This window comes from Conger conger, chromosome 3 (genome assembly GCF_963514075.1).
Source record: "Conger conger chromosome 3, fConCon1.1, whole genome shotgun sequence".
Taxonomy (NCBI): domain Eukaryota; kingdom Metazoa; phylum Chordata; class Actinopteri; order Anguilliformes; family Congridae; genus Conger; species Conger conger.
The window spans coordinates 52639346-52656709 of NC_083762.1; the positions used below are offsets into that span (position 1 = coordinate 52639346).

General features: G+C 38.9%; 1 protein-coding gene across 2 annotated transcripts; it reads left to right on the top strand.

The window, feature by feature from the left end:
• Window positions 1-280: 280 nt before the first annotated feature.
• LOC133124967 (C-type lectin domain family 4 member F-like) lies at window positions 281-16942 on the top strand. 2 transcript variants are annotated; one of them, XM_061236597.1, is made up of 15 exons: window positions 281-496; window positions 3845-3949; window positions 6463-6522; window positions 8752-8838; window positions 9076-9159; window positions 9293-9376; window positions 9613-9696; window positions 11798-11884; window positions 12122-12205; window positions 12339-12422; window positions 12659-12742; window positions 13636-13707; window positions 14193-14338; window positions 14555-14667; window positions 16272-16942. In XM_061236597.1, exons 1-15 carry the CDS (start codon window positions 418-420, stop codon window positions 16462-16464), a joined length of 1446 nt encoding a protein of 481 aa, XP_061092581.1. In that variant the 5' UTR covers window positions 281-417; the 3' UTR covers window positions 16465-16942. The 2 variants fall into 2 exon arrangements, with proteins under 2 accessions (XP_061092581.1, XP_061092582.1); XM_061236598.1 differs by lacking the exons at window positions 281-496; window positions 3845-3949 and adding an exon at window positions 5455-5549.
• The last annotated feature ends 422 nt before the right edge of the window (window positions 16943-17364 follow it).

The following is a 17364-nucleotide window of genomic DNA, read 5'->3' on the forward strand; positions in this document are numbered from 1 at the left end:
GCTGTTGCTTTTTATGGGTGTTTGATAACCTCTTTCATTAAATAAATGAATGTTTACTTGATGTGTTCCCTTTGTCAAATATTTCATTTTGTCTAAAGATCTGAAGCCTTTCAGTACCACAAATAATAGAGGAAATCAGGAGCAAAAACTTTTCTGCTGCACGGAAACTTGTTACATAATGAGGTTATTTACTTATTTGAGGTTAATGACTCTTTACCAATGGGTTGAAGTAACCTCGAGTCTCTTTTTCTTTTAAAGAAACGATAGTGATACTTTTGGTTTCTTAATCCTATTTCTTCTTTAACTTCTGCATTTGCCACTTTCAGTCTTGAAAAAAAACAGTGGATAAAAAGGAAGACTGTCCTCCCACTCTCTATTTGCAATCCCTCTGTAAACTACCCTGAGATTCATTGAGAAATGGAAGAAAATGACTACAGCCCCACTGCAATAATTCTCTCTGAACTGGATCAGAAGAATGAGGAATGTGTCTTCAGAGGTGAGATCCTTTCCCCCCTGACCCCCAGGGTTTTTACTTTTCAGAAAAATTTCGGACATTTCTGACTCAAAATTCAAGAAATGTTTAAAAACACTATATTTTACAACTGAAAACATTTAATGTTTCAACATAAAATTCAATATTTTAAACATTCAAAATTGGCAAAGAGGCATGTGATTAATTATATTTATCTTCTTTATTAAAATGACATTTGTGTTGAGCCTGCTGGCAAAATATTGATATCAAAATAATTGCTAGTTGTACCTAAATTAAATACAGTATTCTTCACAGAAACTAAACAAGCCATATCACAAAGCAATACCATTTTAAATAAAGCATTGCCTTTATTTCTGAACCTTTTCTGAATGCGAAAAAAAGTATTAAAACCACACAATTGCAGATAATTCAGATTTCAGCCAGAGATTTCAGATTGGAGACTGTCCCAACATGCATGGAGCCTGTCCTAGATGGCAGATAGGAATACACCCAGGACAGGTCTATGGGCAATTTATACTCCACTTAGCCTAATATGCATGCATTTTTGTTATCATATAGTGCATGTCAGCGTGGGTCAGCATTGCTTAGGATAGCACAGGATTATTTAAACTAGGGACTTGGGGGGCAGGGAGGATAGAGTGAAATGGGCAGGGAGGTACAGACTGCCCAGACGGAAACAGCAAAGGCTACATGTAATGGTGAGAGTAATAACAAAATCTTTTCAGGGCAAAAATCAAGTAATGGTGGCTTGGGACAGCAGGGAGTGAGGTAACAGGAAAGGATGTGTAGAAGCAACAAACTGAAATGTCTTTGTTTAAATGCTAGAAGCATAAAAAATATTACATTTACATTTACATTTTTGTCATTTGGCAGACGCTTTTAATCCAAAACGATTTACAAGAAAACCACAGTGGATGAATATATGTAACAGTTTGCGAAAAAATAATAAACTGTATCAGATATATAAAAAGGACAGCAATGAGAGTAATGAAGCAGAATATTGTAATATGCGTGCTAAGGTTAAAAAAGAACTAAGGGGAGCCAAAAGGCAATTTGAAAGGAAAATTGCGGACGATGCTAAATGCAATCCCAAATGATTTTTTTCAATACTGCAGTAGGAAAAGGAAAAGTGCATTAAGAATAACAAAGGAGAACTGCTTTATAAGAATAAAGACACTGCTGAGGCATTAAATGCCTACTTTGTTGAGAGTTTTTACCAGGGAGGAGGTTACTAGTAGGCCGGAAGGCATACTCAGTACTAACAAGGTTTTAGCCAATATTGAGATGGGGGATAAAGAAATATTGGATAAATTACATCAGCTAAAGATAAATAAGGCAGCAGGCCAAGATGGGTACTCAAAGAGTTCATTTGCATTTTTTGTGAGATCATTTTTAAACCACTAGCAAGTATTTTTAGACAGTCCAGAAATACCAGATGACTTGAAACAAGTTAATCACTGGAATCTATAATTAGAGACAAACTGGAATTATTTCTTGAAAAGAATAACATTCTAAGGGATAGCCAGCATGGTTTTTGAAAGAGTAGGTCATGCCTGACAAACCTTTTGACATTCTTTGAGGAAGCTACCAAGTGTTTTGTTGATTGCAGGGCTTATGATATTCTATACCTAGATTTCCAAAAAGCATTCGATAAGGTACCACATGACAAACTCTATCAAAATGAGGATGGTAGGAATTGTAGGAGCCATTTCGAAGTGGGTTTGGAATTGGCTATGGGAAAGGACACAAAGAGTAGTAGTAGGAGGGGCCTTAACTGAGCACGATATTGTGAGAAGTAGAGTCCCTCAGGGATCGGTGCTGGGGCCACTGCTCTTTCTCATTTACATAAATGAACTAGACATGGGCATTAAAAGTAATTTCGTTAAATTTGCAGATGATACAAAACTTGGAGGTTTAACTAATAGTATAGACTATAGTGTGGTCTAACAATACTCTTGTTAGACCACACTTGGGAGTACTGTGTGCAGTTCTGGGGACCGCACTATAAGAAGGACATAGAGGCATTAGAAAAGGTTCAGAGAAGGGAAACTGGAATTGATTGATTGATTGATTCCAGGTATAAAAGATAAGAGTTACGAGGATAGACTTAAGATGCTTAATCTCTTTAAGATTAGTAAAAGGAGGCTAAGGGGGGGGATTTGATTGAGGCTTTTAAATTCATTAAAGGGATTAACAAAGTATAGGGGATTCTTCAAGTTGAGTTCGGTTAGCAGAATGAGAGGACACAAATGGAAAAAGGCTAAGGAAAAATTCCGTACAGATATTTGGAAGTATTTTTTCACACAGCGAGTGGCCAATGTGTGGAATAGCTTGCCAGCGCATGTAGTGGAGGCAGAAACACTGGGGGTTTTCAAGACCAGGCTTGATACAGTGTTAGATTTTATTTAGCTTTTAGGCAATTTAGGTAGTAGGTACACTTAGGGGTAGGAAAAGTGGAGCATTGCTGGGCTGAATGGCCTGTTCTTACCATTACCTAATGTAATGTTATGTTATATTGTGAAAATCTGTTTGTGCAAAATAATTTAATGCTAGCAGGGCACAGTAAACCTGGTGTATTGAAACATAGGCTGATTTATGGCTTGCATTGTTTCTTCTATTATTGCTTCTTCCATTGTCGGAATGATTGTTTAATCCACTCAAATATAATATTATTTCATTTAAGAAAATCAAAGCTTGAGTTATCCTAAAACTGATCTGTACTGGCATTAAAACTGACATAGGAATTTGATATATAGTAGCTAGCCACAGTTCTTCTGTATACTTTGGCTGTCTCACTTTCTTTTAGCTCTCTGGGTAATCCCAGACAGCCACAACAAAGTTTTCAGAAAAGTGGTCAATTGATTAATATGTTACGTTACTTTATTGACTGAAATGTACTGGCATTAATAACTGACATAGGAATTTGATATATAGTAGCTAGCCACAGTTCTTCTGTATACTTTGGCTGTCTCACTTTCTTTTAGCTCTCTGGGTAATCCCAGACAGCCACAATAAAGTTCTCAGAAAAGTGGACAATTGATTAATATGTTACTTTATTTACTGAAATACAAAAAAATCATACATTAGCTCTTTTCTACTGACACACAAATGCAGAAAACCCCCCCCCAAAAAAACAAACATCGGAGACCCCATATTTATAAATATAGGGTGCCCAAGATATTTGCATAATACTGTGCTATACTTCCCATAATGCATCCAATCCTGACATAATCTGGTTTAAGTGTAGATAAATGTAGGGTAAATTGAGAAACTGAACAGCTTGATGCAATGAGAAGTTTCAGACTGACCCAGAGCTCTCTGGACAGTGTTGATTGTGTACTGTATGTCCAGAAATCCAGGGAAAGAGTGTTGGTGTTACCAAGAGAATGACCTGGGCCCCGCTGGTTGTGCTCTGCCTCATCCTGCTGTGTGGCCTCATTGCTCTGGGAGTGCTCTGTGAGTCTACCATCCTCCGTGCAAAACCCTGCTCTGAGCCATCACCCAGGGATACAGTGGCTTCAGACAGTATTCACCTTTCACTTTTTGCACACTATATTATGTTACATTTTAAATAGATAAAATTACCATTTCTGCCCATCAATCTACACTCAATAACCCATAATGTCAAAGTGTTTATGAAAAATCTGAAGCTGAAATCTCTAATTTATGAGGGGTTTTTTGCATTCAGCCTGTACTTTTCAATCACTGTGGTAACAGGATATACCGATTGAAAGCATTAAAACTCACGGTTAAAATTTATCTGTGTAACACATTTTGTAACATGTGGGTGGTAAAACAAGTCTCACCTTCTCTGCATTTTGGAAATCCACAGAGGTCTACTACAAGTAATAAGGTAATGGCAGTGTCAACAAGTGTACAGCGGACCAAATGCATAATAGTTTCTCTTTCTAAAAATGTGCCAACTTGGAGAAACGTTGATAGAATGTCCATTGTTTACTTCTCTGGAGGAATTATCACGGTTGTCCATTTCGTTGTGTACTTACAATATAATTGCTATTATCTACATTTTGCATAGGCTCTCTTGAACACGATGAGCCAAAGTACAACCATCTCTGAACAGTATTTGTTTGCAATTTAGTTGCAGAGAAAATGTGTTACCCCCATCCACGTGTAAGAAAATTTAGTAGAACTTTAGCTCATTAAATAACCGACTACGGGCATGTTATTGAAGTGATGACTAAAAAGCATTTTAGCTAATGACATTACTGCAAAAACTGTTCTTGAGTTTTATGCCAAAAAAAAGTTGACGTTTTACAACAAGAGATTTACTGGTGAGGACCCACAGGCAGACGCAGACCACAGTCAGATTAAGCGCTCCTCACTGGAGGTGTTTATTAGGAATAGACAGAGTGAGCTGGAGATCAGGATCCCCTGACCGGCAAACAGGCAGGCAAGGTTGCCAGGAACCGGAAAGGCGAGCAGGCAGGTGAGCTGGCAGGAACCAGGAAAGCAAGCAGGCAGATGAGCTGGCAGGGATTAACAGGACAGGCAGGTGACAAGGCTGGATATGAAGACAAAACTGGACAGATCACAAGACCTGATAAAGACATGAAAGGCACTTGACTTGAAACTTCACAGTCTGGCAGGGAAGGGAGTGTGTGCTGGGACTAAATAGTGAAAAGGACAGGTGTAGGGAATCTAACTAATAATGAACTATGTGGAAGTGAATGCCTACATGTGCCAGTACTAATTGAATGATTGATTGAGGGGTGAGGAATGTGGTGAGAACTGCAGGGCAACTGAAATCAGTGCTAATCGGATAAATGAGGTGATGAAAAAGCTGGTGAAACTGATCCGGAAATGAGGCGGGGTAACGAGGCCGAGGTAACGATCCGCACCCAACCTACAACATGGAAAAATAAAAACACACAAGTAAATTAAATACAATACACGACACAAGGAGAACTGGGGAAACACATAAACAAAAGGACAGGGATCCGGGAACCGGCAGGCATAACGCCTATGTCTAAATAGAGGACTTCCTTTTGAGGACTTCCAAGGAATCTCGTCTGAGTGAATATTTCTGAGAAGGAAGGTAAAAACACTGTTATAATAATATTTTATTATTCAGTATGCTTATGAATAACAAGCCATGCTGCTTTTGAATAATAAATAGCTTCTTAAATTAGTCTTTGACTTGTTCTCATAAGACCCATAATATAATTTATAACAATTTCCATGTGTCCTTTTTTTTAAGGGAATTTGTCCAGTTTTGTGACTTGGCTCCATTGTGTTTCCAAGCGCACAAGCAGCTACAATAATCTGCATCCAGTCAAAAACAGAAAATCTTTTCAGTGAGAAAAAAAACTTTCACTGTGTTTCAGCTTCTGAAGTGTAATATCAGTAATATTTTGGAGTAATTCTGACCCTGAAGGGTTACCTTTCTGAAGAGACCAGGATTATGCCTGTAGTCAAGTAATAATAACAATTTTATTTTATGTAATTTTTAAGCTTGTGTCAAGAAAAGGGGCTGGTGGGGATGGTATAAGTGATGAGCAGTGCACCTGACCACAATTTGGAGAGTGAATACTTATGTAAATGAGATATTTCTATTTTTTATTTTTAATACATTTAAAAAATTCTAAACCATGTTTTGACTTTGTCATTATGGGTTATTGAGTAATATCTATGGACAAAAATAGCTATTTTATCCATTTAAAATTTTATCTACAACACACTAAATTGTGCAAAATGTGAAGGGGATACTTTCTTAAGATACTGTATCTATTGTTCACTGAAACTTTACAGTCTGTCATAATACATTCATCCAGCAGATACTTCTTTTCAGAGCAATATATATATATTTGCCCCACACTAGATGTTGTGATCTCAATCATTTGATTAGTCTCTATTTGCGGCATGTTGACAAGTAGATTTTGGGGGGGAAATAAATCATGTATAGCTCTATCACTATCACAAATTCCTTTGGTTTTTGTGTAACATGCCAGATTCCCTGAAGATCCAGCAATCCTCTGCCTCCCTGTGCTCTTTGGAACCACACATAGCAGGTGAGTGTGTACCAGGTTTCTGCCTGTGCACTGGAGAAAGGAAACAATAAAATAATAGCAGCACATGCTCTTTACTGAGACGGGTGCGTGGGGGGTTGGACTCAAACAAAAGGGGACAGGGGACACGAAAGACACAAAAAAGTGTATGCTAATCAATGAACAGAACATAACATGAAACAAACATAAATCGTGACATAACACGTTTGCAAAATGTGACATGAATAAACTACATAAAGTGACATGACAAGACTAGCAATTAAATCATAACAACTAAAAATGAAACGTAACATGACATGAAAATTAAACGGAACAAGAAGTAAAACATAAAAACATGGCGAGACTAGACTAACATAATACGAGACATGACAATAACGTAACTAAGACAATAACTAAACATAAAACATGACGTGACAAACATGCAACGTGTTTGAAATAGTATTGAGAACCAAGCACAGACATTCTCAAAAAAATAGGTTTCATGTGAGAGCCTAGCTTCAGAGGCTCAGATGTGCAAAAGCCCAGGGAGGAAATACTCTTTAAGCCTCTATATACAGTCAGGTCCATAAATATTGGGACATCGACACAATTCTCATCTTTTTGGCTCTATACACCACCACAATGGATTTTAAATGAAACGAACAAGATATACTTTAACTGCAGACTTTCAGCTTTAATTTGAGGGTATTTACATCCAAATCAGGTGAACGGTGTAGGAATTACAACAGTTTCTATATGCGGCTCCCACTTTTTAAGGGACCAAAAGTAATGGGACAATTGGCTGCTCAGCTGTTCCATGGCCAGGTGTGTGTTATTCCCTCATTATCTCATTTACAAGCAGATAAAAGGTCTAGAGTTCATTTCAAGTGTGCTATTTGCATTTGGAATCTGTTGCTGTCAACTCTCAATATGAGATCTAAAGAGCTGTCACTATCAGTGAAGCAAGCCATCATTAGGCTGAAAAATCAAAACAAACCCATCAGAGAAATAGCAAAAACATTAGGTGTGGCCAAATCAACTGTTTGGAACATTCTTAAAAAGAAAGAACGCACCGGTGAGCTCAGCAACACCAAAAGACCCGGAAGACCACGGAAAACAACTGTTGTGGATGACAGAAGAATTCTTTTCCTGGTGAAGAAAACCCCCTTCACAACAGTTGGCCAGATCAAGAACACCAGGAGGTAGGTGTATGTGTGTCAAAGTCAACAATCAAGAGAAGACTTCACCAGAGTGAATACAGAGGGTTCAACACAAGATGTAAACCATTGGTGAGCCTCAAAAACAGGAAGACCAGATTAGAGTTTGCCAAACAACATCTAAAAAAGCCTTTTTTCAGTTCTGGAACAACATCCTATGGACAGATGAGACAAAGATCAACTTGTACCGGAATGATGGGAAGAGAAGATTATGGAGAAGGAAAGCAACTGCTCATGATCCAAAACATACCACCTCATCAGTGAAGCATGGTGGTGGTAGTGTCATGGCGTGGCCATGTATGGCTGCCAATGGAACTGGTTCCCTTGTATTTATTGATGATGTGACTGCTGACAAAAGCAGCAGGATGAATTCTGAAGTGTTTCGGGCAATATTATCTGCTCATATTCAGCCAAATGCTTCAGAACTCATTGGACGGCGCTTCACAGTGCAGATGGACAATGACCCGAAGCATACTGCGAAAGCAACCAAAGAGTTTTTTAAGGTAAAGAAGTGGAATGTTATGCAATGGCCAAGTCAATCACCTGACCTGAATCCGATTGAACATGCATTTCACTTGCTGAAGACAAAACTGAAGGGAAAATGCCCCAAGAACAAGCAGGAACTGAAGACAGTTGCAGTAGAGGCCTGGCAGAGCATCACCAGGGATGAAACCCAGCGTCTGGTGATGTCTATGCGTTCCAGACTTCAGGCTGTAATTGACTGCAAAGGATTTGCAACCAAGTATTAAAAGGTTAAAGTTTGATTTATGATTGTTAGTTTGTCCCATTACTTTTGGTCCCTTAAAAAGTGGGAGGCACATATAGAAACTGTTGTAATTCCTACACCGTTCACCTGATTTGGATGTAAATACCCTCAAATTAAAGCTGAAAGTCTGCAGTTAAAGCATATTTGTTCGTTTCATTTAAAATCCATTGTGGTGGTGTATAGAGTCAAAAAGATGTCCCAATATTTATGGACCTGACTGTATGTGATAATAACTACAATTTGCAATTTATATCTGGTTTCCTTCAACAGAGAAACACACACAAATGTCAGATTTTCTAGAGGCTCAGAACAGGAATCTTTCTGCCTCCATGTCCTCTCTACAACAGAAACTAGCAGGTGAGTCTGAATCAGAAATCTTTGCCTTAGTTTCTACACTCTTTCTGCAAGCTAAGGACAGAAGTTCATGAAGATTAGGATCCAAAACTGTCCAAGTTCCAGAGGCTTATAACACAAGGAACAGGCACAAACCCCATAAGCATTCCTAACCCAAAACTGCCTGCTTTCGGTTAGCTAACTGTCAGACTTGTGAAGGATATCAGACAAGAAACTGCTCAATTATTATTTTTCCAACAGATAAACACATCATTGCAGAATCCCTGGAGGTTCAGAACAAGAACCTCTCTGCGTCTCTTTTTTCTGTGGAGCAGAAACTAACAGGTGAGTCTGTAGAGGCTATAAGACAAGGGACAGTTGATGACATACTGTTCTATAGCAGCATGCGGTGGGTAAAAAAATAAGACATTCAGCACATTTGTAATATGACTAAAGTCACCTTGTTTTCTATTAACAGAAAAAAATAGTTTTGCAAATTTCCTGGAGGTCCAGAACAGGAACATCTCTGCCTCTCTCTCCTCTCTGCAACAGAAACTAGCAGGTGCGTCTAAATGAGATGTTTTGGGCTTAACTATCAGTTTTCTTGTAAACTAAGGACAGAAGTTCTTGAAGATTAGGATCCAAAACAGTCCAAGTTCCAGAAGCTATAACAGAAGGAACAGGAACCAAACCCATAAGCATTTCCAACATCAAAACTGCCCTCGGTCAGATAACTGTCAGACTTGTGAAGGACGATATCAGACAAGGCACTGCTCAATTCTCTTTTTGTTCCAACAGATGAATACACCATTGCAGAATCCTTGGAAGCTCAGAACAGGAACCTTTCTGCGTATCTTTTTTCTGTGGAGCAGAAATTAACAGGTGAGTCAGAAAAGAAGATCCTTTTTCTTATTTTCTTGCAAACCAAGGGATTCTAAGAGATTAGATTCCAACGATGGTCCAAGCTGTAGAGGCTATGAGACAAGGGACAGCACCGGGAAGTTGTTGATATACTGTTATATAGCAGTGTGCAGTGAGTAAGATATAAGACATTCTGCACATTTGTAATATGACTAAATTCACCTTGTTTTCTATTAACAGAAAAAAATAGTGTTGCCCAGATACAAACTGAATTAAGGCCCGTCCTGGTCTGCACTTAGCACTTCAATTGGTCCACATACCACCATGGAATGATCCTGAATCTAGCAGTCAGAATGCAGCCACAGCTTAATATGACTGTGTCAAGTGTGATATGCATTTGGGGCTTGTTTGGTCCAGAATCCAACTTCTTTAAGCCTCTATATACAGTCAGGTCCATAAATATTGGGACATCGACACAATTCTCATCTTTTTGGCTCTATACACCACCACAATGGATTTTAAATGAAACGAACAAGATATACTTTAACTGCAGACTTTCAGCTTTAATTTGAGGGTATTTACATCCAAATCAGGTGAACGGTGTAGGAATTACAACAGTTTCTATATGCGGCTCCCACTTTTTAAGGGACCAAAAGTAATGGGACAATTGGCTGCTCAGCTGTTCCATGGCCAGGTGTGTGTTATTCCCTCATTATCTCATTTACAAGCAGATAAAAGGTCTAGAGTTCATTTCAAGTGTGCTATTTGCATTTGGAATCTGTTGCTGTCAACTCTCAATATGAGATCTAAAGAGCTGTCACTATCAGTGAAGCAAGCCATCATTAGGCTGAAAAATCAAAACAAACCCATCAGAGAAATAGCAAAAACATTAGGTGTGGCCAAATCAACTGTTTGGAACATTCTTAAAAAGAAAGAACGCACCGGTGAGCTCAGCAACACCAAAAGACCCGGAAGACCACGGAAAACAACTGTTGTGGATGACAGAAGAATTCTTTTCCTGGTGAAGAAAACCCCCTTCACAACAGTTGGCCAGATCAAGAACACCAGGAGGTAGGTGTATGTGTGTCAAAGTCAACAATCAAGAGAAGACTTCACCAGAGTGAATACAGAGGGTTCAACACAAGATGTAAACCATTGGTGAGCCTCAAAAACAGGAAGACCAGATTAGAGTTTGCCAAACAACATCTAAAAAAGCCTTTTTTCAGTTCTGGAACAACATCCTATGGACAGATGAGACAAAGATCAACTTGTACCGGAATGATGGGAAGAGAAGATTATGGAGAAGGAAAGCAACTGCTCATGATCCAAAACATACCACCTCATCAGTGAAGCATGGTGGTGGTAGTGTCATGGCGTGGCCATGTATGGCTGCCAATGGAACTGGTTCCCTTGTATTTATTGATGATGTGACTGCTGACAAAAGCAGCAGGATGAATTCTGAAGTGTTTCGGGCAATATTATCTGCTCATATTCAGCCAAATGCTTCAGAACTCATTGGACGGCGCTTCACAGTGCAGATGGACAATGACCCGAAGCATACTGCGAAAGCAACCAAAGAGTTTTTTAAGGTAAAGAAGTGGAATGTTATGCAATGGCCAAGTCAATCACCTGACCTGAATCCGATTGAACATGCATTTCACTTGCTGAAGACAAAACTGAAGGGAAAATGCCCCAAGAACAAGCAGGAACTGAAGACAGTTGCAGTAGAGGCCTGGCAGAGCATCACCAGGGATGAAACCCAGCGTCTGGTGATGTCTATGCGTTCCAGACTTCAGGCTGTAATTGACTGCAAAGGATTTGCAACCAAGTATTAAAAGGTTAAAGTTTGATTTATGATTGTTAGTTTGTCCCATTACTTTTGGTCCCTTAAAAAGTGGGAGGCACATATAGAAACTGTTGTAATTCCTACACCGTTCACCTGATTTGGATGTAAATACCCTCAAATTAAAGCTGAAAGTCTGCAGTTAAAGCATATTTGTTCGTTTCATTTAAAATCCATTGTGGTGGTGTATAGAGTCAAAAAGATGTCCCAATATTTATGGACCTGACTGTATGTGATAATAACTACAATTTGCAATTTATATCTGGTTTCCTTCAACAGAGAAACACACACAAATGTCAGATTTTCTAGAGGCTCAGAACAGGAATCTTTCTGCCTCCATGTCCTCTCTACAACAGAAACTAGCAGGTGAGTCTGAATCAGAAATCTTTGCCTTAGTTTCTACACTCTTTCTGCAAGCTAAGGACAGAAGTTCATGAAGATTAGGATCCAAAACTGTCCAAGTTCCAGAGGCTTATAACACAAGGAACAGGCACAAACCCCATAAGCATTCCTAACCCAAAACTGCCTGCTTTCGGTTAGCTAACTGTCAGACTTGTGAAGGATATCAGACAAGAAACTGCTCAATTATTATTTTTCCAACAGATAAACACATCATTGCAGAATCCCTGGAGGTTCAGAACAAGAACCTCTCTGCGTCTCTTTTTTCTGTGGAGCAGAAACTAACAGGTGAGTCTGTAGAGGCTATAAGACAAGGGACAGTTGATGACATACTGTTCTATAGCAGCATGCGGTGGGTAAAAAAATAAGACATTCAGCACATTTGTAATATGACTAAAGTCACCTTGTTTTCTATTAACAGAAAAAAATAGTTTTGCAAATTTCCTGGAGGTCCAGAACAGGAACATCTCTGCCTCTCTCTCCTCTCTGCAACAGAAACTAGCAGGTGCGTCTAAATGAGATGTTTTGGGCTTAACTATCAGTTTTCTTGTAAACTAAGGACAGAAGTTCTTGAAGATTAGGATCCAAAACAGTCCAAGTTCCAGAAGCTATAACAGAAGGAACAGGAACCAAACCCATAAGCATTTCCAACATCAAAACTGCCCTCGGTCAGATAACTGTCAGACTTGTGAAGGACGATATCAGACAAGGCACTGCTCAATTCTCTTTTTGTTCCAACAGATGAATACACCATTGCAGAATCCTTGGAAGCTCAGAACAGGAACCTTTCTGCGTATCTTTTTTCTGTGGAGCAGAAATTAACAGGTGAGTCAGAAAAGAAGATCCTTTTTCTTATTTTCTTGCAAACCAAGGGATTCTAAGAGATTAGATTCCAACGATGGTCCAAGCTGTAGAGGCTATGAGACAAGGGACAGCACCGGGAAGTTGTTGATATACTGTTATATAGCAGTGTGCAGTGAGTAAGATATAAGACATTCTGCACATTTGTAATATGACTAAATTCACCTTGTTTTCTATTAACAGAAAAAAATAGTGTTGCCCAGATACAAACTGAATTAAGGCCCGTCCTGGTCTGCACTTAGCACTTCAATTGGTCCACATACCACCATGGAATGATCCTGAATCTAGCAGTCAGAATGCAGCCACAGCTTAATATGACTGTGTCAAGTGTGATATGCATTTGGGGCTTGTTTGGTCCAGAATCCAACTTCCATAATAAATCTTAAATGTGGTTGGTGTCATTTCACCAAGTTTTGGCCCACAATAGCACTGTCCATAGTGCTCTTACACACACCGGCAGATACAGCACATTACATACAGATACAGTAAAACAATGTTTTACTCCCATTCAATGAAGATATTAACAGCAGTTTTTGAACTACGCATTTTAAGCTGTGATTCATATGTGGAATGTGATTAGTAGGCAATTCACTGATTCTGTCATTAGCTCTAGCCTTCATAAATAATATGTTAATTTCACACAGACTTTGAAAGCACCAACTACCCTTGTCTGGCTGAGTTTTATTTGCGTACACCTTTGGGAGAATGTTAACTTTGAGAAAATGTTTATGTTGCTTTATGTTAGCTGACCTATTTTGGGGTAGTAGGTTAAAGAATCCCCTAAAATGAACTCAGAAGGAGGTGCTAATTTAGCTCATTTGAATGGAAGCGAATGATGTCTCTTTCTTGTAAATCAGGAACTGAGAGACAGTTGCAGGAACTGCAGGCCAATCACAGTGAAGTGATGAAAACTCTCTTGTCCTGCAAAGGTGAGTTTGATTGCTACAGTAGATGTGAAGGTTGACGGGGGCCACATAAAAATCTTAGCTACACTGTGTAGTATGAAACACTATTTTTACCGAGAAAATATATTTTAATCTTGAGAATGATTCAAGTTCAATTCAAGTATTGAAAGGCTACACTGTTTATTGGCTTTTGGTCTGTTTCAGTACATTTTGTTAACTGCATCACTGATTGGCTAAGGAATCTACACAATCTACACTTCCTTCCAAGGCCTAAATTGGCTTCTAACTGAAAGGAAAACACAAAACCTGCAGATACTGCTGCCCTATGGGATATCAGCTTGACACCCCCCCCCCACCGCCCCGCCCCACCTTACAGTTTACAGTTGAGCAAGACATTACTTTTCTGAACAATATTTAATTGCATAAACTGTGGCCCTGTGTCTCTGTGTAACACAGCAAACAGAGTTTACCCCACATGAACTGTGACCCTGTGTCTCTGTCTAACACAGCAAACGGAGGGTGTGACAGTGGCTGGAGGAATCATCTGGGACAGTGCTACTTATTTTCCACTGAGAAATTGAACTGGATACAAAGTCGTGATTATTGCATCTCAAGGGGGGCTAAACTGGTCATTATCAACTTTGAGCAGGAACAGGTAAAGAATTCCTCGAATCTTCACAGAAATCTAGCATCAATGACGAAATCTGGAAGGAAATCCCATACTTGAATACATTTATGACAAAATTTATGGAGCTTTGATTTGTAATGCAAGTCTTACAAAATCTTTTAGTGCATATAATCTAAAGTTGCAAAGCTTGCTGCAATTGTCAAATGCAGAGTCCAGTAATTCCTTTTCATTTCTCTTGTTCAGGCATTTGTGGCATCCAGCATTAGTGAGACACACTGGATTGGGCTGAGTGATCTGGGAACTGAAGGACAATGGCGCTGGGTAGACAATACCCCGCTCAGTCAGACAAAAATACAGTAAGATCTTCCTGTGTGTAGCTCTGCTTCAGGAAGGGCAAACTGACCTAACTGCATTTGCACAAAGGTGCAGAAATGCTTCTGGTGGGAAAATGGGACTGTGTGAAATCCATTCCAGGTCATTTCAGCATTTCAATGAATAGTTTATTGATATTTTCTTCAGTTTAGCTGTTCCCCATCCTGCCCTCCCATCTAAAATACATTAAGGATGTGAATACTGTAGTCTCGTAAATTACACTTATGCTAAGTCATTCAGGATATGGTTTTATTCTGACTGGCTTACATATACAGGTAAAATAAGAATGCTTTCAAAAATAGAAATGTTAATAGTTTATTTTTATCAATTAACAAAATGCATGAACAGAAGAAGTGAATGAACAGAAGAAAAATATTTGGTGTGACCACCCTTTGCCTTCTAGTTACCTAGAAGCATCAATTCTTCTAGGTATACTTGCACACAGTTTTTGAAGGAAATCGGTCGGTAGGTTGTTCCAAACATCTTGGAGAATTAGCCACAGTTCTTCTGTGGATTTAGGCAGCCTCAAATGCTTCTTTCTGTCTCTTCGTGTAATCCCAGACAGACTCGATGATGTTGAGATCAGGAGCCATGCCATCACTTCCAGGACTCCTTGTTCTTCTTTATGTTGAAGATAGTTCTTAATGGCAGTGGCTGTATGTTTGGGGTCGTTGTCCTGCAGCAGAATAAATTTGGGGCCAATCAGATGTCTCCCTGATAGTATTGCACAATAAGTATAAGTATCTGCCTGTACTACTCAGCATTGAGGAGAACATTAATTCTTACCAAATCCCCAACACCATTTGCAGAAATGCAGCCCCAAACTTGTAAGGAACCTCCACTATGCTTCACTCTTGCCTGCAGACACTCATTCTTGTACCGCTCTCCAGCCCTTCGGCGAACAAATTGCCTTCCGCTACAAATATTTTGACTCATTAGTCCAGAGAATTGGTTCATCACACACCTGACTATATGCCAACAAAATCCCTGACTTGGTGCAAGTGTACCTAGAAGAATTGATGCTGGCTTGCAGGCAAAGGGTGGTCACACCAAATATTGATTTGATTTAGATTTTTCTTCTGTTCACTCACTTTGCATTTTGTTAATTGATAAAAATAAACTATTAACATTTCTATTTTTGAAACCATACTTACTTTACAGCATTTTTTCACACCTGCCTAAAACTTCTGCACAGTACTGTATGTGCATATAAAGTTTAGGCAGAGCAGGGATGATGCCATGTCATCGGTATGCCAATAGTATGCCAAAAACCTATAAATAAATTCACAGAAAATTCGGGAAGGGAATGCTTTAAGTAGAAAAAAGTTTGAGGATCTACTGTCGCATTAAGTGTGGAATGGGCAAGGCTAGTAGTAAACCAATAAATTATCAGAGTTTGGTGATAATTGAGCCAAAATGCTGCCTATACAGGTGTGTTTTCAGCCTGTACATAAGGCATTTACTCTGTCTGGCTAAGATGCACGCCGTTTCAATACCGGAAAAATATGCAGTGCACTTGATAACAAAATGTCTTTTTCCCCTAAATACTAGCGAGACATTTAATTACCACACTGTTCCATTTATTAAGGTTTTGGCACAGAAGGGAAAATGGGAAGCATGAGCCTGATAATTGGACTGGGGGTGGAGATCGAAATGGAGAGGACTGTGCAGCCATTGGAGATGATGAAGATGGAGCACTTTCCCAATGGTTTGATGCGTCCTGCAATAAACAAAGAAGATTTGTGTGTGAAAAGTTACTTTCACATTCTTCTGTGCAATGAAGACAGATGTTCCATTGTGTCAGATATGAGTGACAATTTAATTCCTAATGTAGTCTTGTCTAATATATTGCGAAGACAGAAGTAACACAAATAAAGGGATATCTTTCACCATTTTTCTGTACCTGTATTTGCATTTGTGATCAAGATTTGGGGCCTAAAGATGAACATGTGCTGAAAGCTTACTATTTATTTGTAATGATATTTACAGCCCAAATAGTAATATATATATGACCTATGATAAAAAAAATTCTGCATAAATTAAACGGTATGACTGGATAGGGCACAATGGCCATCACCAAATGCAGATACTTTATTTGCTTACAGTAATTACTTCAGATTTATTTGCAATTGACTGCATGCAGATAGATCTGCCAGAAAACTCTGTGATTGTGATATTTTATAAAGGTAGTGTTCTGCAGGCATTGCCCATTGTATTATATGCTATTTGGACTCTTCATTAAAACTGTTTGTCCTTTGAGTTTATTGTTTTAATTCTGAAACCAAGGATTGATTCTTCAGCCCCAGGAAATCAGTAGTTTCTGAGATACTCAATCCACCATGTCTGCCACCTACAATCATTGCATTGTCAAAGTCACTTTGATCACATTTCTTCCCCATTCTGACATTTGGTCTGAAAAACAGCTGAACCACTTGACCACATCTGCATGCTTGTATGCATTTAGTTGCTGCCACATGATTGGCTGATTAAATATTTGCATTAACAAGCTGGTATACAGGTCCAAGTGATCACTGAGTGTACTGCTGAAATCCCCTTCAATAGACTTTTCCCATTAGACTGTAGCTACTCACTTACTCACTTACCAAAAATCCTTCGTCACTTACTTCAAGCAATCATTGCATGAAAAGGATATACAACAAAATACTACACGACTCCTTTAA